We start from the raw sequence: 19,028 nt of genomic DNA, 5'->3' as shown, positions 1-19,028 counted from the left end.
AAACATTTCCTTCCAAAATTCATATACTCCCTTCTTAAATTCTCTTATCTACCTCTCTCCCTTTTCTATTTCTCTCTATCCTTCCCACTCTATATATAATTTATAATTTATATTAGTAATTTTGACAAATCAAAATGTCATTAGATATTTTTTATTACAATTAAAATAAAAAAATCTTTCAAAATTGACAAACTCCCTCTCATTCTTCTTCTTTATTTTTCTTTATATTTTCTCTCATTCTCTATTTTTCTCTATCTTTCTTTTCTACAAAAAATAAAATCAACAACATAATATAATTCAAATAAAAGTGAGTTTTGCTAGAGAGCCAATGGAATATTTGTATAATGTGTATGGGCTATATGAGTTACAAAATGAACATCACCCATAATATCCAGAATAATCATTCGAGTACTAGGGATAATAAACATCTCATGTCATAAAACCACTCATCCCAAAAGCTTAAACTGATTTTGGGGTTCACCAAGGATCAAACTCTTGACCTTTCGGATCTAGAGCTCTAATACCATGTCATGATACCACTCATCCCAAAAGCTTACACTGATGGAAAAAGGTAACACTAATGGTTATATCTCTAATACTCCCTAAACCTCCATTGTGCACATTGTACAGATATTCCATTGGCTCCTTATACTTTCTTAAAAGATATTATTATATGCATACTTTTTATTTAAATTTAAAATTTTACTACTTTTCTTTTTAATTTATATTTTTAATTCTTTTCCTTTTCAAATATTTATTACATATAATTTAGAAAAAATACTAATGTTGTGATTAAAAGTTAGAATCAATATTCAATTTTTTTTAAAAAAAATAATTGAATTAATTTTATAACTATCAATATAAATTTTTTTATGCTAATATTTAATTATATTTTTATATACATAGAAAAAAAATATTATTTTTAAATAGCAACCATAAAAATTAATTACTTCTATTTGTGCAACAGATTTAACACCTAAATAAATATAAAAGCACACACGTTAAATTCTTTCAAAGTTTAGATAACAAATGTTAAAATTAATTATTAGTAAAAAAATTAAACTCTTTCACATGAAAATAATAACTAAAAATCTTATTATTTGATTTTTTTTATCTACGGAGATTCTGATCTTCTTAGTCGATGAGACTTTTGTTCCCTACGACTTTTTTGTAAAAGTAATTTAATTTTATAAATCTTTTGAACTATAATCTATAATGTCAGGACAAAATCGACGTAATTTTAAAAATTTTATATTCTCCTAATATTATTACGAATAAAAATACTAGTATATTATATATTTGTCCCACAGCTTAAAATTTCTAAATCCGGTCACTGTTTGGAGGAATCAGTCGTGTCATCATAGCAGAGGGTGTATAAAAGACACTCCCCAAGACCTCATTGTTAGGGAACTTCCTCAATAACAGGCTCCCTCCTCCCGTTTGAGATGGTGCCTTCCATCACATATACACCGTGTTGAGGAACTATATTACTCTCTTAGTTTGCTATGAATGCACCAATTTGGTCAATGTACAACTATTTCAAATAGAGTAAATTATAGATGGATGTTGATGCAATTAATCCCATGAAAATAAAATGTACAATTCCAAAATAACAAATTTTAAAAGAATACCCTCCAAGGCACCACAAAATCTTATTATGATAAATTGTAATCATATACATTGATTATTTTGAGACAGAGAGAGCAGACTATAAATAAATCGTGATGGAGTTAATCTTGTAAAAATTTTAACAAAAAAAATAAAGAAATAGAAGAAAACGGCACAATCCAAAAATTAAAAAAAAAAAAATCTAAAAGAACCTGCAAGGTACCGCCACCCAAAATCCTAATGAAAAAATACGGATCATCGGTAACCATCAATGTCAACTGTGAAATATGAAAAATTGAACTTAAATAATTGGCCAATTTACCAAGAAAGAAGATGCAAGTAACTTTGATCAAAACCTACCTATTTAGCCTCTCGAAAATAATCTCCACGAACGGCGTTTTTTAGGCCTGGGCTTAACATCCTTGCCTGTAAGAAAGTCAAGAGCTTGGAATCAGATATTAGCTGGTTTAGCGGGATGTTGGGACATCTAAAATTCACAAAAGAAACAACAGAAACAACCAAAGATGTAAGGACTGCACAATGTTTATTGCCATCTATTTTTCAAAGCGTTAATAAAGCTTGAAGTCTTATGGTGACACCTTGAAGTCTTCCCGCCTGAAATAAAGCTTCTTCTGCAATGGGTCGCCACTGTTCTGCACAAGAATAATTGATTCCCAGTCCAACACTAAGTCCCCTCAATAGATGCACCGTCCGAAGTACCGAAAACAGTTCTTCTGGGAAAGACTAGCATAACCAGCCACAAACAATTTTAGAAAATTTAGTTAGGGAAAGTAGAAGCATAGAATATTAAGAAGTTATCTCCACCTTGTTCTGTTACAATAAATGTCAGTTATATATATGTTACATCATCTTTTAATAATTTGATTCACTGCCAACATATTCTCCCAAATTTAACGACCAGGAACTAAAAACTGAAAAAGATTTTGCCACCAACATTATAAAAGGATTGGAATTTTCCATCTCGTACATAGTGTAACATTCAAAGATATGACATTATGATCTATACAAAGGAAAAAAGACTCATCATGCAAGGAGCTAGCCAACCAGGATTTTTTGGTCCTGCCTAAAACCCATTAAAATTTGCCCCCATTTTCCCTTTAAACTTTAGTCATCCTGGAATTAAGTTTTATTTTTATCAATAACTGACACCTGCTGCATCTCAAACTAATGGCTCTAAATCCGGCTTCTAAAGCTTCATCTCTCCTTAGACTAGTGTAATCAAATTATCTGACATGTTTATACAGTGACCTTACCCTGATTAATAAAACCAAATTGTTTCTCACAATAAAAGCAGACACACGAATTTAGTAGCATTCTTACTAATACATAAGGAGGAACAAACAACTAAATATTTGGACTCGAAAACATACTTGAACCCCGATTTTCTTTATTGAAGACTCCTCTGAGAAAGGTTGCAGCATTGTGACCCCAGGAGGCAATTTTGTATCAAACATCGTCGTTGCTAGTCTAAACAATTCTTGTTGCTCATTTTCACAATTGCTAATGGTTTCTATACCAAGCTCCCTATAAAGTAATATTAAAACGAGTATTTAGATCAACAAAATTGAACATAACATAAATTGTTGACATTTTCATTTCAAAATCAGGATGTTAACTTAAAAAGAGACATCTGTCCTACAATGATCTCTGTATGTGCCAAAGCATATAAAATGTCATGGACATGATCTTGTGATAAAAATCTACCACAATTTGGACCAATCAGGATTTCATTCGAGTGTTTTTACCTTCAATTTTGTTGAGCTAAATTGAGATTCAAGTGACAGTTTCTTTTAACTTTGCATGATGACAGAACTTTAGAAATTTTCTCAATAAAAAGACTAGTTAGGGTCATCAAATCTGATTTTACTAACAAGGAATTAATTACTTCCTTTCCCCCTATCTTATCTATCTCACTTTTGTGCTTCATACTCCACATATCAAGGCTTATCAAACTCATTATCTTGTGTTCATATGTTCTTATTTTCAACAAACAACAGTAGATGAGACTTAAATATATACTTCAATACCTATAGCTTTCTGCAGCTCTTAATTGGTCACCATCAGCAATTGCAAGAACTAGATTAGCATAACCAAGCCTCAATGGTTCTGGGAGATCCTTCACCTGCCCATAGTCCAGCAAGCCAACCTGACTACAGGAAATACAAACATTAGGGAAGTTGCAAGATAAACATTTATATTAGGTCATCAAGTATTGAAACTAATTTTCAATATCATACAGAAGTCATTTCCATATTTAATATCTTGATGAAGGTCGAATTGGTTGAGTTTGTACTTAATGAAAGAAAGTGACTATTTTAACTAGAAAGATCACATTTCAAAGATATGAGCATATTTGGATAAAGAAACATTTAAGAACATACAAGAATATATATACATATATGGCAGCTGACTTGCCTCTGATCCTTTACAAATCAGGATATTTCCTGGGTGAGGATCTGCATGGAAGAATCCACTTTTCAATATCATTTGACCATAAGCTAGAGTCAAGCTTTGAAGAATCTTCCTGCACTTTTACAGTATAGTTAATAGTGTGATATGCATAGAACTACGTGCATCAGAATGAAGAATTATCCACATTCAGAATCTCTAAGAAGAAGAGTTAATGTTCCTATTTATTAAAACTTCACCATCCCCTCTATGCTCCTGATTCTCTCATCTATATCCTCCCAAAAATTCTGGACATGAATGAAATATATTCAAAGTTGAACAAGTGACAAGAATATCAAAATTCAGAATTTAGGTTATATATAAGTACTATTTGAGGCAATATTGTGATATAGTGAATTCATATAGGATAACTGAGAAGCTTACTGCTTTGCTGCTGCTGCTGCCCTACCACGAGGGTTTATGCCTCTCTTTGCTATTTCATCACCAAGGTTCATTATTGGAATCCCATCAATAAACTCCATCACTAGTACCCTCCTGTACAATCAAGGAAGCATAACATAACCAAAAGAAGTTAACACTAACAAAATACGCATGGATCATAGCTTTCTTGGTCATTTGACGATTATCAAATATGTAACAGCAACTATTTTGCTGTACGGGATTTCTTATGTTCGTTGTTCTTTTCACTTCATCCTAGTTTTTAACAACAAAGAGGCAGTTCATAACATACCATGCATGGTATAGCAACCTTAAAATTTACTGTGATTGATTCTCAAAGCACAATCCTCACAACAACTATATGCACAAAATATTAGTGCTCTAACATTCAAACTCTTATATTATTTTATTGTTAATGTGTAAGAAACCTATGTTATCATAGTGCAGCAAGAAAGGGAAAATGGAGAAATAGACAGATAGCAATAAGGAATAGTGGGAGGATAATATTTGTGAACAACACAGCTAAGTTAGCAAAGGGAATGAGGCAGTTAGAACTATATAGGGTGCAGGAAAGTGCTGTGAATAATACGTAGGGTTTTGTCTACATAATATTACTTAATTTGTCCAATCAGAAAAGCTAGTTTACCTCAAAAACTCATTTTTATTAGATAACATAAGTTAATGCTGCAAGCACCAAGACATTTGAAAACAATATAGGGGTGACATCTCTTCAAAATAATACAATAAGTTACCAATCTAGTTCATTATTAATATTTCGAAGCAGATTATCTAAAATCCTTTTTGCTGCATAACATACCTAGTAACCATATCTCGTATTACCCGTGGAACCAAAACAGGAGCCCTTCTGTTATTTTGATACAAGAACTTTCTAATACATTCCATCGCAGCAGCTTCCCTCTTGAAATCAAATTCATAGCCAATCTAGAATGTCTCAAGTTTTCATTAGAACAAGTCATAGTAGGTTGTGGGAAGAACCTTAACATTAACATCACTGAGTTACTACAAGTGAGATAAAGAAACTACAAAAAAAAAAAAAAAAAAAACAAAAAAAAAAAAAAAAGTGGTCTACATAAAATTTACATGTTAACTGAAGAGAAGCTTGCAAAGATTTCTAATGAAAAGTAATATGTATCCTTGTTAATATATGCAGCAAAAACAAATAAGATCCAGCTAAGTAGTGCACTGGTTTTTCGTTCATAAATCTCATTAGTAACACTATCCAACTAATATTTTTAACCAAGTTATGTCAGATTTAAGTTCAAGAAGTTGTCAACAGTTCAACGAACTTCACTCTAGCATAAACACTCAGTCGAGATTTAATCACAAAATGCTACTGGTGAGAGTGATAATATATTGTATTTGGATAAAAGTTGCTGATATATGACTCATTCAAGAGTACAAGAAACAAATAAGCTGCATGAAGTCAGATATGACAGAAACTTCCTAACCACTCGATTATATAATATACTCCCCAGCATGCTTCTATTATGAATTGCATACACAACCCATCCATCAATCGCTTTCTATATAATAAAAGTACCTAATAAAGTTTATTCTTAATAGGAACTTCTATTTAATCGGCAACTGGGGAAAAATGCGAGTAAGTTCTGTCCTTTGATAAGAATCCTACTAAATAACAAACCAATAAAACAAAATAGGGGAAAAAAAGGCAGGCATTAATTATCAAATAATCCATGTAGTATAATAAAGCTAACGAACAAATCTAGCAAGCAAATAACAGGCACCTGTTTTTCCATTTCCTTTGTCACCGAATATAGATCAAATTTGATATCTGTCTTTTGCATGTACAGGGCGAAAGCTTGCAAGTTACGGAGATCTGTCATCATCAGATCCTGAACGCCAGGATGTTGAACCTATTATATGCTAAAGAAATCAGAATCAGAAGTTTAGTGGTGTCATGAGGTCACAAGACCAATCACTTATCCACCTCAATTACCTTGACAACAACATCACTTTTATCCCCTCTCAGTCTTGCTTTATGAACCTAGTACGAGAAAAATGGATTTGTCAGAAACATGGAAATGAATGTTCATAAGAATATAGGTCTGTCAAAAATATACTTATTCCGAGTTATCACCAAACAGAATGAATTGCTTTGGCATAACAACCATAACATTACTCTAAGGCCCACCCTTAAAGAATAAACATGCGTAAGAGGGAAAATTTTTAAGAAATAGCACGCAACAGGACTTCTTTAAATTCCAAGATAAAACACAGTGATTCAACATAAAACATGCATGAGTAACCTAACAGCAAGTATCAAGAAAAAATCTAACAAATGTTGAGAGGATCATAAATAACAATCCGTTACTGATATCCTAATATATATCAGCAAAATCAGAAGCATAAGCATGTGTTCTTGAGGGCATTGCTGAGACAGCAGAACAGAAATTTCACACCGACCTGAGCAATCGAAGCAGAACCAAGGGGTTCCATATCAAATCTATCAAACACATCGTCAATACCCTGTCCCAGCTCATTCTCCAGCATCAACTTTACAGTTTGAAATGGGGTCGCAGGAGCCTGATCACACAGCGTGACAAGCCTTCTCACCCACGCAGCCGGGGCTAGGTCAGGCTTCCCTAAAATTTGTGCGATCTGTTCCACAATTTTATGTTCAAATCAAAGATACATCATCATGAGCACACCAATCATAATCAAAACTAAAAAACACCAGCTGAAAATGCAAGTCATAAAAATAAGCCAAAAATTCAAAGCTGGTCCATAATTTTTCCAAGGACAATGTAAACCAATTGAACAAAAATGCGAAATCCAAACTAAAATACAACTATTCACAGTAACTAAAATGTGATTGAGAAAATAATCTAAAAGGGGAAAGAAAACCTTGAGGAAGAAACCACCGAGGTCGGCACACATGGCGTAAACCTTGTCAGCAGCGAGCTCGTGCTGCCTTTCCCACAATGCTTCTCGCTTCTGCACATCCCTCTCGAAATTCACTTTCACTTGAAACACCTACCAATTCAAAACCACGCGCAATTCAATGAATAAACAAGTAGACTACGCTACACACACACACACACACACACATAGAGAGAGAGAGAGAGACCTTGTAACCAGTGTAGATATCAATGGCTCGAACCCAGAATTGGAAGGACCGTTGCAAAGGGCGAAACTGGTAGGAGAGCTTCTCTCTTATGTCGTTGATATCTACAGGGGGAAACATCACTCACTCACTTAACTAACTATTTCTCTTCTCTTCTCTTCTCTTCTGCTGCATATATGTATATAATTATAATACGTTGTTCTTGTATAGTATACTGTATAAGCATACGGTATCAGAGAATGGCAGCTCGAACACAAATTGAGATATCTCAATGTATGTCAGTGGCATGCCATATTTGGGTTGCAAGGCTTTTTGTTTTTGTGATTCAGAAGCGTTTGGATGTTGTTATAGGTTGCACGTTATGTCACCTTCACTCATCACTTACTAGGATAAACTGGTGGTGGGTGCTCTTTCTTTCTTTTCCCTTCTTTTCTTTTCTTCTCACTCTTGGCTATGTGGGGCTCCTAGAGTGGATTAGGGAAATATTCTTCTGTGCTTCGTTAGCATGATTTATGCGTGCTTCACATTTCATAAATTATATACACAACTATTTATTTATTACATATTTTTCAAAAAGATATTTTAAATTAAATAAATAGTTATGCATCTTCTAAAAGGAAATCTATGAGTACAATACATAGTCATAGATTGCTTGGATTAGGGGACCATACATTGCTGCCTAAAACTTGGATTTTTTATAAATGACTGTTAAGCATCAAGAAGTAACTAATGAAACAGGTGAAGTTATTAGTGCTGTACTATTTTTTCAAAGGAACTTAATTGCTTCACATGAGATTCAGGCGGATAATTCTAGTTGTGCTGTCCATGGGACTATTGACCTATTGTTTTCATCATCTCTTATTATTTTGCTTTTACTTTGACTTTGTTTTATTTATGTTTAGCTTTTTTTTTTTTAAGTCCGTGGATTGGACAATTCTCAATTCTAACCATTATACTTACACACCCTACATTCACACACACAAAAATATTTTTTTTTATTAAACTTGTATTAGACGAGGTCCAAACTCGAGATTTCTCAGTAAAAAAGGGAGACATATGCCTATTTTAAATTTATTAATATGTGTTTTAAGAGTAGTGATTTGTCTGACATTTTCTCTTGGATGCTGATGGAAAATATTTACAAGAGACTTTAATAATTAAGTTAGCAAAAATTTTAGCAGACTTTTTGAATAAAAATTAGATTGAAAAAAATATCTATGTGAAGGAGGTATTTATAAAGTACAAATGTTAGACTGAGTCATTCTTTGGAAGTGACTCCTAAAGATCATGGGCAGTTACTTTTTTATAGCGTGCGAAGTTAGCCTCCTCATATTCAGAGTGGTTACTACTTAGAGGTGGTAACCGAAGTAGTGAAACAGGCGCTTAGTTTGCTCCGCACGTTAGGTCGGGTATGGATTTCAGAAACCTGTATCTTGGTCAGTCTGACCCAGGTGAACCAACCCTTTTGTGGTAAATTTGGCACCCTTGGGCCAATCTTCAGAGGGCCTAATATTGAACGTAGCCTACATGTCCAAAACGGTACAGACTGGGCTTTATAAGACCTAGATATGGACAAGAGTATTATAAAAGAAAATATTTGATTCATATTCTTTGAAAAAAAGTCTTATATATTTTAAATACATTGAATGGATACAAAATTTAAAAATTTTCTATTATTAAATTTTTAAAATGAGAAAGCGATTTAGAAGAGACAAAGAACTTAATTTTTCCTTTGGCAAAATTGCAACATTCATAAGTTATAGTTCATTCTTTTGACTATTTTATTTAAGAAAAATGTTGAATGAACAAATATTTTTGCATCTAAGTCTTCAATCAAATTTTAATAAGTTGTATGTTGAATTTTTTCAAACTAATCTAATTCATATAAAAATCAAATTCTTTGAATATAACATAGAAATGTCTGAAAACTAACACATAATTTTTTAGAAAAATAATATAAAAATTTTGTTAAATAACACGAGACGTGAAGAAGAGATGAAAAAAAAAAATAGAAACGTGCTTAAGCTATAAAACAGACACTTTTCATAAATATGGAATACGGCACAATACATAAATTTTAAACTTTTGTTAGATGTCAATATAATATATATAATTTTTAGATAAATTATAATAATATCTTGATATTTTATATTAATAATACATTTTCAAGAATATATATCAAAAATAAATTTTGACACATTGACATGTAATTTTATGTGGATGTGTTTAAATATGTCCAAAAAATATTTTTATATTTTATTAATATATAGTTAAATACAAAGATACACGTGTTGAATGTGTTTTTCTCTTTGATCAATTTTCTTTTTAAAATGTGTTTGTCACACAAATAGGACAATTCAACAGAATGTCCAAGAAAGAAGAAGAAAAAAAAATAAGAAAAGATCGTATTAACAAATAATAATTGTATTATGATAATTTTATGATGAAGAAATTTTTGTTTGAAGAGAATGAAAAGACTGTATAATTTATTTTAAAAAATTAATAAAAAGAAAATGATATATTTTCCTAAATAAGTATCTAACTATTCTACTAAAGTGAATCTTCATCTCCAGTCTCCACTATTTTTTCTTTTCATCATAATATACATTGTATTTTGTTGAGTATATCGGAAGTTTTTGTTGTTTAGAAATTAGAAATGTAAATAACATATTGTTCAAAGGAATATATCATTACCCAATGCGTATTATAGATGATTATTATCATACGTTAAAAGTGTTGCCCAATAAATGCGTTACTTAAGTTCTTTTGTAAGTGTTTGTTTTTGAAGTGTTAGATGTTCAAGGGGTAGTGCAGGTGTTGACTCAATTTATTGTCATGTGGACAAAATATATTTGTATAAAATTAGTATTAGCTATATTTGTATAAAATTAGTATTAGCTCCTTATTCTTCTTACTCAAGCGCACACATTTTTTCATCAGAAATAAAATATAACTAAAACAGTTATAAAAAATGAATTGAAACTGATTGGGATCGAGAAACACTCGAATTCCCAAAAACAAGATTGTTCATTAATTTTTAAATTACGAGACAACAGAAATCTTAAGTCCCACCTAGTAAAATTTAAAATCAAAAGGGATACCCTTGAAATCTCAATATCTCAACTATTTCAGATAAATATGAACTTAGAATCACATGAAAGGCCTAAAGATCGATGACGCGTGACAACTTCTGTATCCTGTTCAATAGGAAGTCCCCTTGCTTAATAGTTGCTTGGTAAAGAGCATTCTTTGCATCAGGCCGGTTAGTTTCAAGAACTCCAGCAACTTTGTCAATCTTACAATGAAGCTTCCCTGCTGCAATAAATCGAGATAGCTCCCTGAAACAAATTAAATGCAATGAGTTGACTCGCATAGATTTCGAAAACCTTTGTTTTTCCCCCATCAATTAAAGAATAAATTACACTAGCCTCCTCCACCTAGAATTTAAGTGATATTACCCATTGATTTTGAAATGCCTATACTAACCTCCTTGAAAGCGAGGGCAGTATCATACTATCATCTTTATAAAGGAATTTGGGTTATGTTTTACAAAAATGTTGATTTTGATATAACCTAAATGTTAGCGAATAATTTTACAAATGAAGTGTAATGCTCAATATCACCTAATTACCATCTACAAGGGAGTCGGTGTAATTTGCCCTAGATTAAATTCAATACTAAACCAAAGATTGAATACGTGAAATGTATTCACTTACAGATCAATAAAATCCACGGTCACTCCAAAGGCTTTTGCCATTGCTTCAATTGTCACGCTCTTGTAAGATTCCAAAAATTGGGAATAAACAACAGTTCTGACCTCCCTCATGTAGTATCGGAAGTGTGGATGCAGATAGCGGTCCAACTTAATTTGCTCCGTCAGGCCAGCTGAAATGATTTCACGATGTAGTTACAATATGAACATAGGACCACAAGCATATAACTGAAATATTTGCCAACACTTTGTAGCCCCAGTTCTGTATCAGATTAATTCCTCAGATTCTCAAATTATAACACATCAATCACAAGACTTCTAGCATGAACACGGTGACAAACCAAAACTTCAATAAATCACTACAAATTAGTCAGATATGGCAATGTATGCTTACCAAATGCAGAGAAGAAAGACTTGTATCGACAATCATACAAGGAGTTTAGGAACTCTGACAGATATTGGATTTTGCCAATGACCGTCAAGATCTCAGGAGCATCTACTACCTGAAATAGATTATTTTAAGTTATGATAGTTTGGAATATGCAGAGCACTCACCAAGAGGCAAAATGCAGCATAAGACACAACAACAGAAGAAGAACAGATGATAGAATTAATATACCTTTTGTTTTAAGGAAACTCTATCCAACGATATAATGCTTGTCAAAACAGTGTAAAATATAAAAGTGTCGTAGGGGAAAAGTTCATAGGTTGTAAAGGTCGAAATAGAATCCAGAAACAATTTGGCAGCCTTCTTGAAATTTCGGGTGGACATGCAGTACAGGCCTTCATATACTTTCAGCCGATTCTTCCTTTCCCAATCACCACCTTCTTCAAACAAGCTGTCAATATGGTCCAACAAGTTAGAATTTAAAAAACCAATCCGGAACAGAAAATAACAAAGGGAGCATTACTACAGACACTTGTAAGTTCAGATGATTACTTTTTGGCTTTGTCAATGCTTTTGGCAATGAGGTCAAAATCCATGTCAAAGAAACCAAGCTGCAATGTATAAAACACCAGATCCATCTTCTGGCCAACTGCAACTGTCTTGCTTTCTGTAAGCTTGAGATGTTCCAAGGCTTTCTCCTAGAATAAAAGGTAGTGTTTAATAAAAATTTGATTCCAGCAGAGGACAGGAAAGGATCAATAAATTTAAGTTATCTGCGTACCTTGTCACCAATCCGGATGAAAAACAAGGATTTTGCCAAGTGAGCCTCTCTAACTTCACTCTCACCTAGGTTTTCCTCAGCATCAGCAATCCTGAAGTGAGGAAAGGGTTATTAAAATTGCCGCTTTCATATAATAGTTTCATTTCAGAGAATCACAAAACTTCAACAACTTCAGTGCCAGGTATTTAGCATTTTACATCTTTTTCTTTCTGTAATGTCATCTCTAGCTTTCCATCCAAGTATTATCATTCTGGCGAACCACAAAGCAAAGCAAAACAATCTGCCCACATGCTAAACTCTAATGGTATGTCATACATCAGTTGCAATCCAACTAACAAAAATATTCAACTTTCAACCCCACACTAGTTAGATGCGCTTAACAACCTAAGTGATGATAATAATATTAATCATAAAAGTAATAATGAAAGATCAAGTAGAACTTTGTTACTACATACTAACCAAAAAATCAAATACGCTTACAAAATTTACCAGATGCATTTGTTCAATTCAAACTAGCCCAGATGGGTAATTAAAAGACAAACTTGAAGTAGTTATCAGTATGCAAGAAAGTGACATACTGCTAAGTTACATATAATCCTCATTAGACCCCTTCAAAGCCATGTTAATCACAAATGTGCAAGTGCATGCGCGGACACACCACACACACACACACACACACACACAATCTGCTCACGAATTGTCTACTTACTTGGATTTTAAACTTATAATTCACAAGCTTGTATGCATGCTCATTCTGCTCACTTATGGTCTACCTAAATGGACTTCAATCTACTTACTATTCACAAAACTGTGGAAGTTCTTCCTCCATGTAAGTGCAACATCTCTTAAGTCTAACTTTTGATAAGTTTGAGCAAAATCTACATACTCTATCAAACAATTTCACCTAAACTCCTAGCCCTTTTTTTCCCCAAAAAGAAAGTAACCAACAATTATAACACATTAGTTCATAACCCTCAAAATCTAGACTGCAAAACAAAAGAGCACCAATTAGGACTACCCCACTCAATATCCCTTATCACAAACCCTAACTCATTTCAAATTTCAAACACGATGCATCCGAAATTCTCAATAAACCCTAAAAACAAATAAAGAATTGGAAGAGGAAAGATAAATGAACTGACTTTTCATCAAGCTTCTTGAGCTCATCGTCAATCTTAGCACGCATCGAATCCAAAAGGGCACGATCCATGTCCAACACCGAATCAGCCACTAGGGTTTCGTACAAAGGAACCATATCTGGGAAACAAAAATTACATAAAAACAATCAAAATAAGAAACAATACCGGATTGAAAGAGGTTATCGAAGTGGAATTGAATTGAATTACGAATAATACCGTTTTCTTTGACGAAAGAGAAAACGTCGTCTTTGAAGCGAACTTTCTCGATGTCAGGGACATCGGGTTGACGGAGAAGGAAGAGCTTGTCGGCGAGTACAAGCTGTGGCTGCTGAGACCCTTCTTGACCTTCCATGGCTTCTTTGCTTCCTTCACACTTCAGCTAACTCGGTTGCTCTTTCCAGATGCAAAACGCAGCTTATGCTATGTACTATTGTAGCTCTCCCTAAACCAACGTCATTACTCATTACTATTTAGTATTTATTCTCCTTCATTTAAATTAAAAATTAACAAAAGAAAAGGAAAAAAAAAAAAATCTTCTGGTCCGTTTATCAAGTTAAAAAATAGTGTAAAACTCCAAACTGGTTTCTTAAATTGGGAGTGATACTCATTAATTATTTTTGCAAGTTTTGATAATATGAAGTAAGAATTATTTTTTAAAAAAAAATTAAAGATTAATTTGTCATATAATTTAAAAGTTTATAAATTAAAATCTAATAACCAAATATGAATATCTAAAATGGCCACTCAACAAAATATATAATAACCAATTTGGTATAGAAAAACTTTCTTTTTTCTTTCCTAAGGTGGAAATACTTCAAAAATTAAATTATTTAGGTATTTAATATTATTATTTAATTTTTTAATATTAATAAATTATTTAGATCTTTAACATTATTTATTTAATTTTTTAACATTATTAAATTACCTAACACTTAAATATATGGACATAACTAACTAAACTAGAAAGATATCCGCACGGTGCGCAGACAATACAGATGCAGACTATAATGACATGAATCTCTGTTTATATTTTGCATTTTATTTGGTATAAAAAGTAAAAGAGGTTATGTATGTTGTAAAAAAATTTATTAAAATTTTGGAAAAACTAAAAAGAGTTTCTATAAAGGAAAAAGAAAAACTAATGAAGTTTATGCGATAGATATTTTTGTCTGTAACTAAGGATATGATGAATTGAATATTATGTAAAAATAATTCGTATATATTTTTATCATTTTGATTTATTAAGATTTGATTTGTATTAAATATGAACACTTAGAATGAGTCTAACGAAAGAAATAGGTAGCAAAAAATGAAATAGAGTTTTAATAGTGTAAAAACTACAAAAAGGATGCAATAGAAGTACAACAAAATAGTTAGAATGACATATCTAAAATAAGTCATGTAAGTCTTAATCTTCTGTAATGATAGGATATGTCATGTGGTAAGATTGGTAGTATTTAATATTCAAGATGTCGGTGTTGTTGCTGGATCTGCAAGATTGAGAATAATATAAGAAAATTACAGGTTATTATATAAATTCCAAAAAGAAAAAAATATTGGTCAAACGTATTATCATGGCCGATAATAAATCAAAGTTGGAGCAATAGGTTTGTATAAGGGACTATGGATGTATATAGAAATGAGAAGATAAAGAAAAAAATACCTCAAGTTGAACCCATTGTCATATATTTCTGAAGACTTTGGGATAAACAATATTCTCTATATTGCTAGTGTTTTCATCATGAGCAATTAAAATTTTCAAATCTTTTTTATTTGTGACTCTTGAGATGGCAACATAAAGTTGGCCATGTGTAAAAACTGGTTTTTCCAGTAGCAATCTGACGTGGTCCAACGATTGTCCTTGACTTTTGTTTATTGTCATTGCATAAGATAGCATAACAGAAAATTGTCTCATTTGAAATCTAAATGGTATCCTTACATTTGATGGTGTGAATGTCATTCTAGGAAATGAAGAGCTTATCAAGACAGTGATTAGAATTCAACAACTTTGCCTTGATAACTTTATCCCCAAGTCTTGTAATTTATCAACCTGGTACCGTTGCAAAGCCTTGATGAGTGATCAATGTTTCTGATAAGCATAACAGGACAACTGACCTTTAGCTTCAATTCATGATTTGGAAGCTCTGAGCACCTAAGTGTTGCTAAAAATTATGGTGTGTGGATGCCTTCAATTTCATTGTTACCTCCTTCAGACAGAGACTTATTGGAACTAACATAGGTCCTGCATTGATTGTTGTTCATTGCAGTCATGTAATCATTTACCTCATCTACAACATGAATTGTAGGAACTAAAATAGCTCGACTTTTCAAGTAGCTTTCGTTAGCTATGTCAGCAATGTAATCAGAATAGATTGCTTCAATCATTGCCTGTATAGGATCATTATAATTAGTGATAAGCAATTCAGGAGGTATGTTAATCATGTTGCATCCATCACATGTTCCTTCAGATGTTCCATTGCCGACCTGAAGAATCCATTCAGCAAATTGCTTTAAATCTTCTGCCGGAGTATCTGTAGTCATACATTGTAGTCGCATGTTTACAGTGAGCTTTAATATTTCACAATGCTGCCATAGATATGATGAGTTTAAACACGCATTTACAATGTTTTGTCTTGTTCGTTTTGGGATCACTGGTAAGATTTGTCTAAAATCCCCACTGAAAACAATTGTTTTTCCCCCAAAAGGCAATTTTCGATTCTGATCATATTTGAACCTCATCAAATCTCTCATTTTCTTATCCAGTGCCTCGAAGCAAAATTTGCTCATCATAGGAGCTTCGTCCCAAATTTTGAGCTTAGCTGTTATAATCAATTATGCTAACGGACTTCCTTGCTTGATGTTGCAAGTTGAGAACTCATCTGGAGTTAATGGTATGGCAAACCTAGAATGTGCAGTCTGACCTCTAGGTAGCAATAAAGAGGCAATGTCGCTAGATGCAACAGTTAAGACTATTTGTCCCTTTGATCTTAGTGCCGAAGCTAAAGTTTTCCAAAGGAAAGTCTTTCCTGTACCTCCGTGGCCATACAAAAAAAAATACACGTCCATGTTGACTTTCTGCAGTGTTGATGATCTTATCATAAACCTTTCTTTGCTCTGCAGTAAATTGGAGAGGCACTCAGTGTGTTGCTTTTCTAATGTAATACGATCATAATTTAACTCATCAAAGATCATTTTGTTTCGGGTTCTGAGATGGTCAGTATCTCCTGATGGAAATGGCATAGTCGGGTAATCTCGTAAGCTTTTTCTGTTACTGTTCAAGATTTGCTCGATCTCAATCAACGTTAGATTCTTTAATTCTTCATCACTCAAAGCTAGATCTGAAATGTTGAGAAGGTAAAAATGTCATTTACTATTGTACACAAAAATTGATTATGGATAAAAGAAAGACAACAAAAATATATAGGCAACATTTTAAAGATTTTAAATTTAATTAAAAAGATATTTATTATAATCGTTTGCTTACTATATAGGCCAAACATGGCTCTATGATCATGCAAAATTCCATTACTCAATAGCATGGCTGTTTTTTCCCAAACAGCTTCGGGGCGCACCATTGAGTTAGACCACAATAGAGTCACAAACAACTTTCGCAAATAATGACCCGAGCCCCAATGACTTGCTTCCTCAATAGCATCAACGTATTCTTTGTCGTCATCAAGCAAGTCGCGTGCATAGCATGCATCTTGAAATGATGAGTAAATAACATCATTGTAAGTTCGAATGTCTGCATAATTTGTTGGTCCCTTTACAATATTTAACAACAACCTTAAATAATAGAGCTCACCATATGATGGTGGAACAAAGATCATCCTTCCAATGACTTGATGACTTTTCCTGGGTGCCCAATCTCTAGGTGACGATTTCCAAACAAACTTGCTTGGAAACTCATTGTAGGTTAGTTCTCTAGCTATAGCATATTCTTTGTTAGCTATAAACCAAGCTAGAAACATGGACTCTTTAATAGTCGCCTTTGCAACTACCTCAAGTAATGATTCGTCATCTGTAAAGACAACAGGTTGTTGATCTGGAAAATGAAAGCTAAGCCTTTCCATGGATGGATTCTTGTAGTGAATGTCATAGGAAAATATCTTCCAAGCAGCTTCACAGGGAGATATATATCGGCAATCGTAAAACATTTTCACTTCATCAACTTCTTTAGTTGATTTTTCATTGGTGGAGTTTGCGCAAAAGGAGGCTGTGACACGATCACTCCCTTTGTTTACATATTTGAATAAATACTTAATAGATCTTGACTGGTTACACCATTCGACATTAATGTGAGCACGGTACTTTGGTAACAACAATCTATTATGTGGCACGACATACCTATTGTCAAGATGAATTCCTGATACTTCGACTGTGCGTCCATTGTTTTGACGCTTATAAATTGGGTAACCATCTTCGTCTACTGTGGTAACTTCATTATACTTCTTAGGGAAATGACATATGCAACGCCCTTCATCCATGCAAGGCGAAGTTGGCCTGCTAATACCACATGGACCATGGAACATAAAAGTCTTCACAGCTTCGTAATATGCATTGTCCACATTAGGATCCGGAATTTCAGCACGAATAATTTTGTCTATATCTGCCGGAGTTGGATATTTATCTTGTTCATGCAAGAATAGTAGTATATGTGCGTGTGGGAGACCTCGCTTTTGAAATTATATTGTATAGATAACTGAGAAAAATGGCGAAAACTCATTGGTATTAACACCACTAAGCTAAGATATGATGAAGTATTTTCATGGTAGCAATAAAAATCCGAAAGATGTATTTAAGTTGCATACCTGCTTTTGTCACCCCGAATAATTTGTTGTATCTAAAATCCTTAATCATCTTGTCCAGTTTTACTTTGAATAGTCTACAAACCATATCTGGCCTGTCCTCTGGTTTGACTTTATGCTTTACACAGTACCGTTGTATTTCATCCCATTGCGGATTGCAAGTAAAAGTGATGAATAAATCTGGATAACTAACGCATCTGCATATTGCCATAGCATCTTGAGAATTTTGTATCATGTATCTTGGGCCACCAGTAAATATTGCTGGTAGTATAATTCTCTTTCCTTTTGAAGTAGCATTTGTCTCACCGTTGAATACAGCATCTCGAAGCCCATGGTATATCTCAGCTCTAAAATCGCTTTGGTGGGTGTAAATTTATTTCAACCTAGCACTTTCAACTATTGAGAATGCATCAACTAAGAACTGTTAGAATAAGCGATAGGATTATAAAAGGACACCATTTTGTGAACCCCAATCTTGGATTCGAAATGCGAAAAACTCCCGCATTGTGACATGCTTGTCTTCATCTGTTGGGTTTTTCTTAACTCAGTTCAACACAATATCTTCTCTCCATCCATCTTCACCATAGGGGAATAAACTAGGATATTGTAAGCCTAGAT

The 19,028-nt window shown here is 33.1% G+C and overlaps 3 protein-coding genes across 13 annotated transcripts; all 3 read right to left on the bottom strand.

Annotated features, from left to right (window-relative positions):
* Positions 1 to 1,617: 1,617 nt before the first annotated feature.
* On the bottom strand, positions 1,618 to 8,089 carry LOC112722205 (uncharacterized). Of its 11 annotated transcripts, none has more exons than XR_003812286.2 (13): positions 7,586 to 8,008; positions 7,363 to 7,491; positions 6,922 to 7,116; positions 6,455 to 6,502; positions 6,243 to 6,371; positions 5,294 to 5,418; positions 4,462 to 4,572; positions 4,045 to 4,153; positions 3,657 to 3,775; positions 3,000 to 3,153; positions 2,128 to 2,352; positions 1,969 to 2,034; positions 1,618 to 1,886 (listed from the first exon to the last, which is right to left on the bottom strand). XR_003812286.2 is itself a non-coding variant. In XM_025773182.3 (13 exons), the coding sequence occupies exons 1-12, from the start codon at positions 7,700 to 7,702 to the stop codon at positions 1,973 to 1,975; spliced, it is 1,443 nt and encodes a 480-aa protein (XP_025628967.1). In that variant the 5' UTR covers positions 7,703 to 8,089; the 3' UTR covers positions 1,618 to 1,886; positions 1,969 to 1,972. The 11 variants fall into 11 exon arrangements, 4 of the variants coding, with proteins under 4 accessions (XP_025628967.1, XP_025628968.1, XP_029146054.1 ...); XR_011867594.1 differs by having other exon boundaries at positions 1,618 to 1,845; XR_011867595.1 differs by having other exon boundaries at positions 1,969 to 2,095; positions 2,208 to 2,352.
* Positions 8,090 to 10,558: 2,469 nt separating this feature from the next.
* On the bottom strand, positions 10,559 to 14,331 carry LOC112722204 (26S proteasome non-ATPase regulatory subunit 6 homolog). The gene is made up of 8 exons (XM_025773181.3): positions 13,819 to 14,331; positions 13,606 to 13,720; positions 12,464 to 12,554; positions 12,235 to 12,380; positions 11,914 to 12,133; positions 11,689 to 11,797; positions 11,299 to 11,467; positions 10,559 to 10,920 (listed from the first exon to the last, which is right to left on the bottom strand). Exons 1-8 carry the CDS (start codon positions 13,952 to 13,954, stop codon positions 10,746 to 10,748), a joined length of 1,161 nt encoding a protein of 386 aa, XP_025628966.1. The 5' UTR covers positions 13,955 to 14,331; the 3' UTR covers positions 10,559 to 10,745.
* Positions 14,332 to 16,434: 2,103 nt separating this feature from the next.
* Positions 16,435 to 18,743, bottom strand: LOC112721445 (uncharacterized). Its single transcript, XM_025772510.1, has 4 exons — positions 18,727 to 18,743; positions 18,414 to 18,607; positions 17,087 to 18,211; positions 16,435 to 16,940 (listed from the first exon to the last, which is right to left on the bottom strand). Exons 1-4 carry the CDS (start codon positions 18,741 to 18,743, stop codon positions 16,435 to 16,437), a joined length of 1,842 nt encoding a protein of 613 aa, XP_025628295.1.
* Positions 18,744 to 19,028: the final 285 nt, after the last annotated feature.

This window comes from Arachis hypogaea, chromosome 11, assembly GCF_003086295.3.
Source record: "Arachis hypogaea cultivar Tifrunner chromosome 11, arahy.Tifrunner.gnm2.J5K5, whole genome shotgun sequence".
NCBI classification, from domain to species: domain Eukaryota; kingdom Viridiplantae; phylum Streptophyta; class Magnoliopsida; order Fabales; family Fabaceae; genus Arachis; species Arachis hypogaea.
Note: the sequence above shows the minus strand (reverse complement) of the source record. Positions and strands in the feature narration are given on the sequence as shown.

Excerpts from the sequence above, each read along its gene's own strand:
- LOC112722205 (XM_025773182.3), bottom strand. The coding sequence starts at position 7,702 with ATGTTTCCCCCTGTAGATATCAACGACATAAGAGAGAAGCTCTCCTAC. Across the intron at positions 4,154-4,461 it reads GCAGCAGCAGCAGCAAAGCA|GAAGATTCTTCAAAGCTTGA; the intron begins GTAAGCTTCTCA and ends GTAAAAGTGCAG. Across the intron at positions 2,035-2,207 it reads TCAGGCGGGAAGACTTCAAG|GCAAGGATGTTAAGCCCAGG; the intron begins GTGTCACCATAA and ends ACTTTCTTACAG.
- LOC112722204 (XM_025773181.3), bottom strand. The coding sequence starts at position 13,954 with ATGGAAGGTCAAGAAGGGTCTCAGCAGCCACAGCTTGTACTCGCCGAC. Across the intron at positions 12,381-12,463 it reads TCATCCGGATTGGTGACAAG|GAGAAAGCCTTGGAACATCT; the intron begins GTACGCAGATAA and ends CTTTTATTCTAG. Across the intron at positions 11,468-11,688 it reads GTCTTTCTTCTCTGCATTTG|CTGGCCTGACGGAGCAAATT; the intron begins GTAAGCATACAT and ends AAATCATTTCAG.
- LOC112721445 (XM_025772510.1), bottom strand. Across the intron at positions 18,212-18,413 it reads ATTCGGGGTGACAAAAGCAG|ATATAGACAAAATTATTCGT; the intron begins GTATGCAACTTA and ends CAACTCCGGCAG. Across the intron at positions 16,941-17,086 it reads AGCCATGTTTGGCCTATATA|ATCTAGCTTTGAGTGATGAA; the intron begins GTAAGCAAACGA and ends TCAACATTTCAG.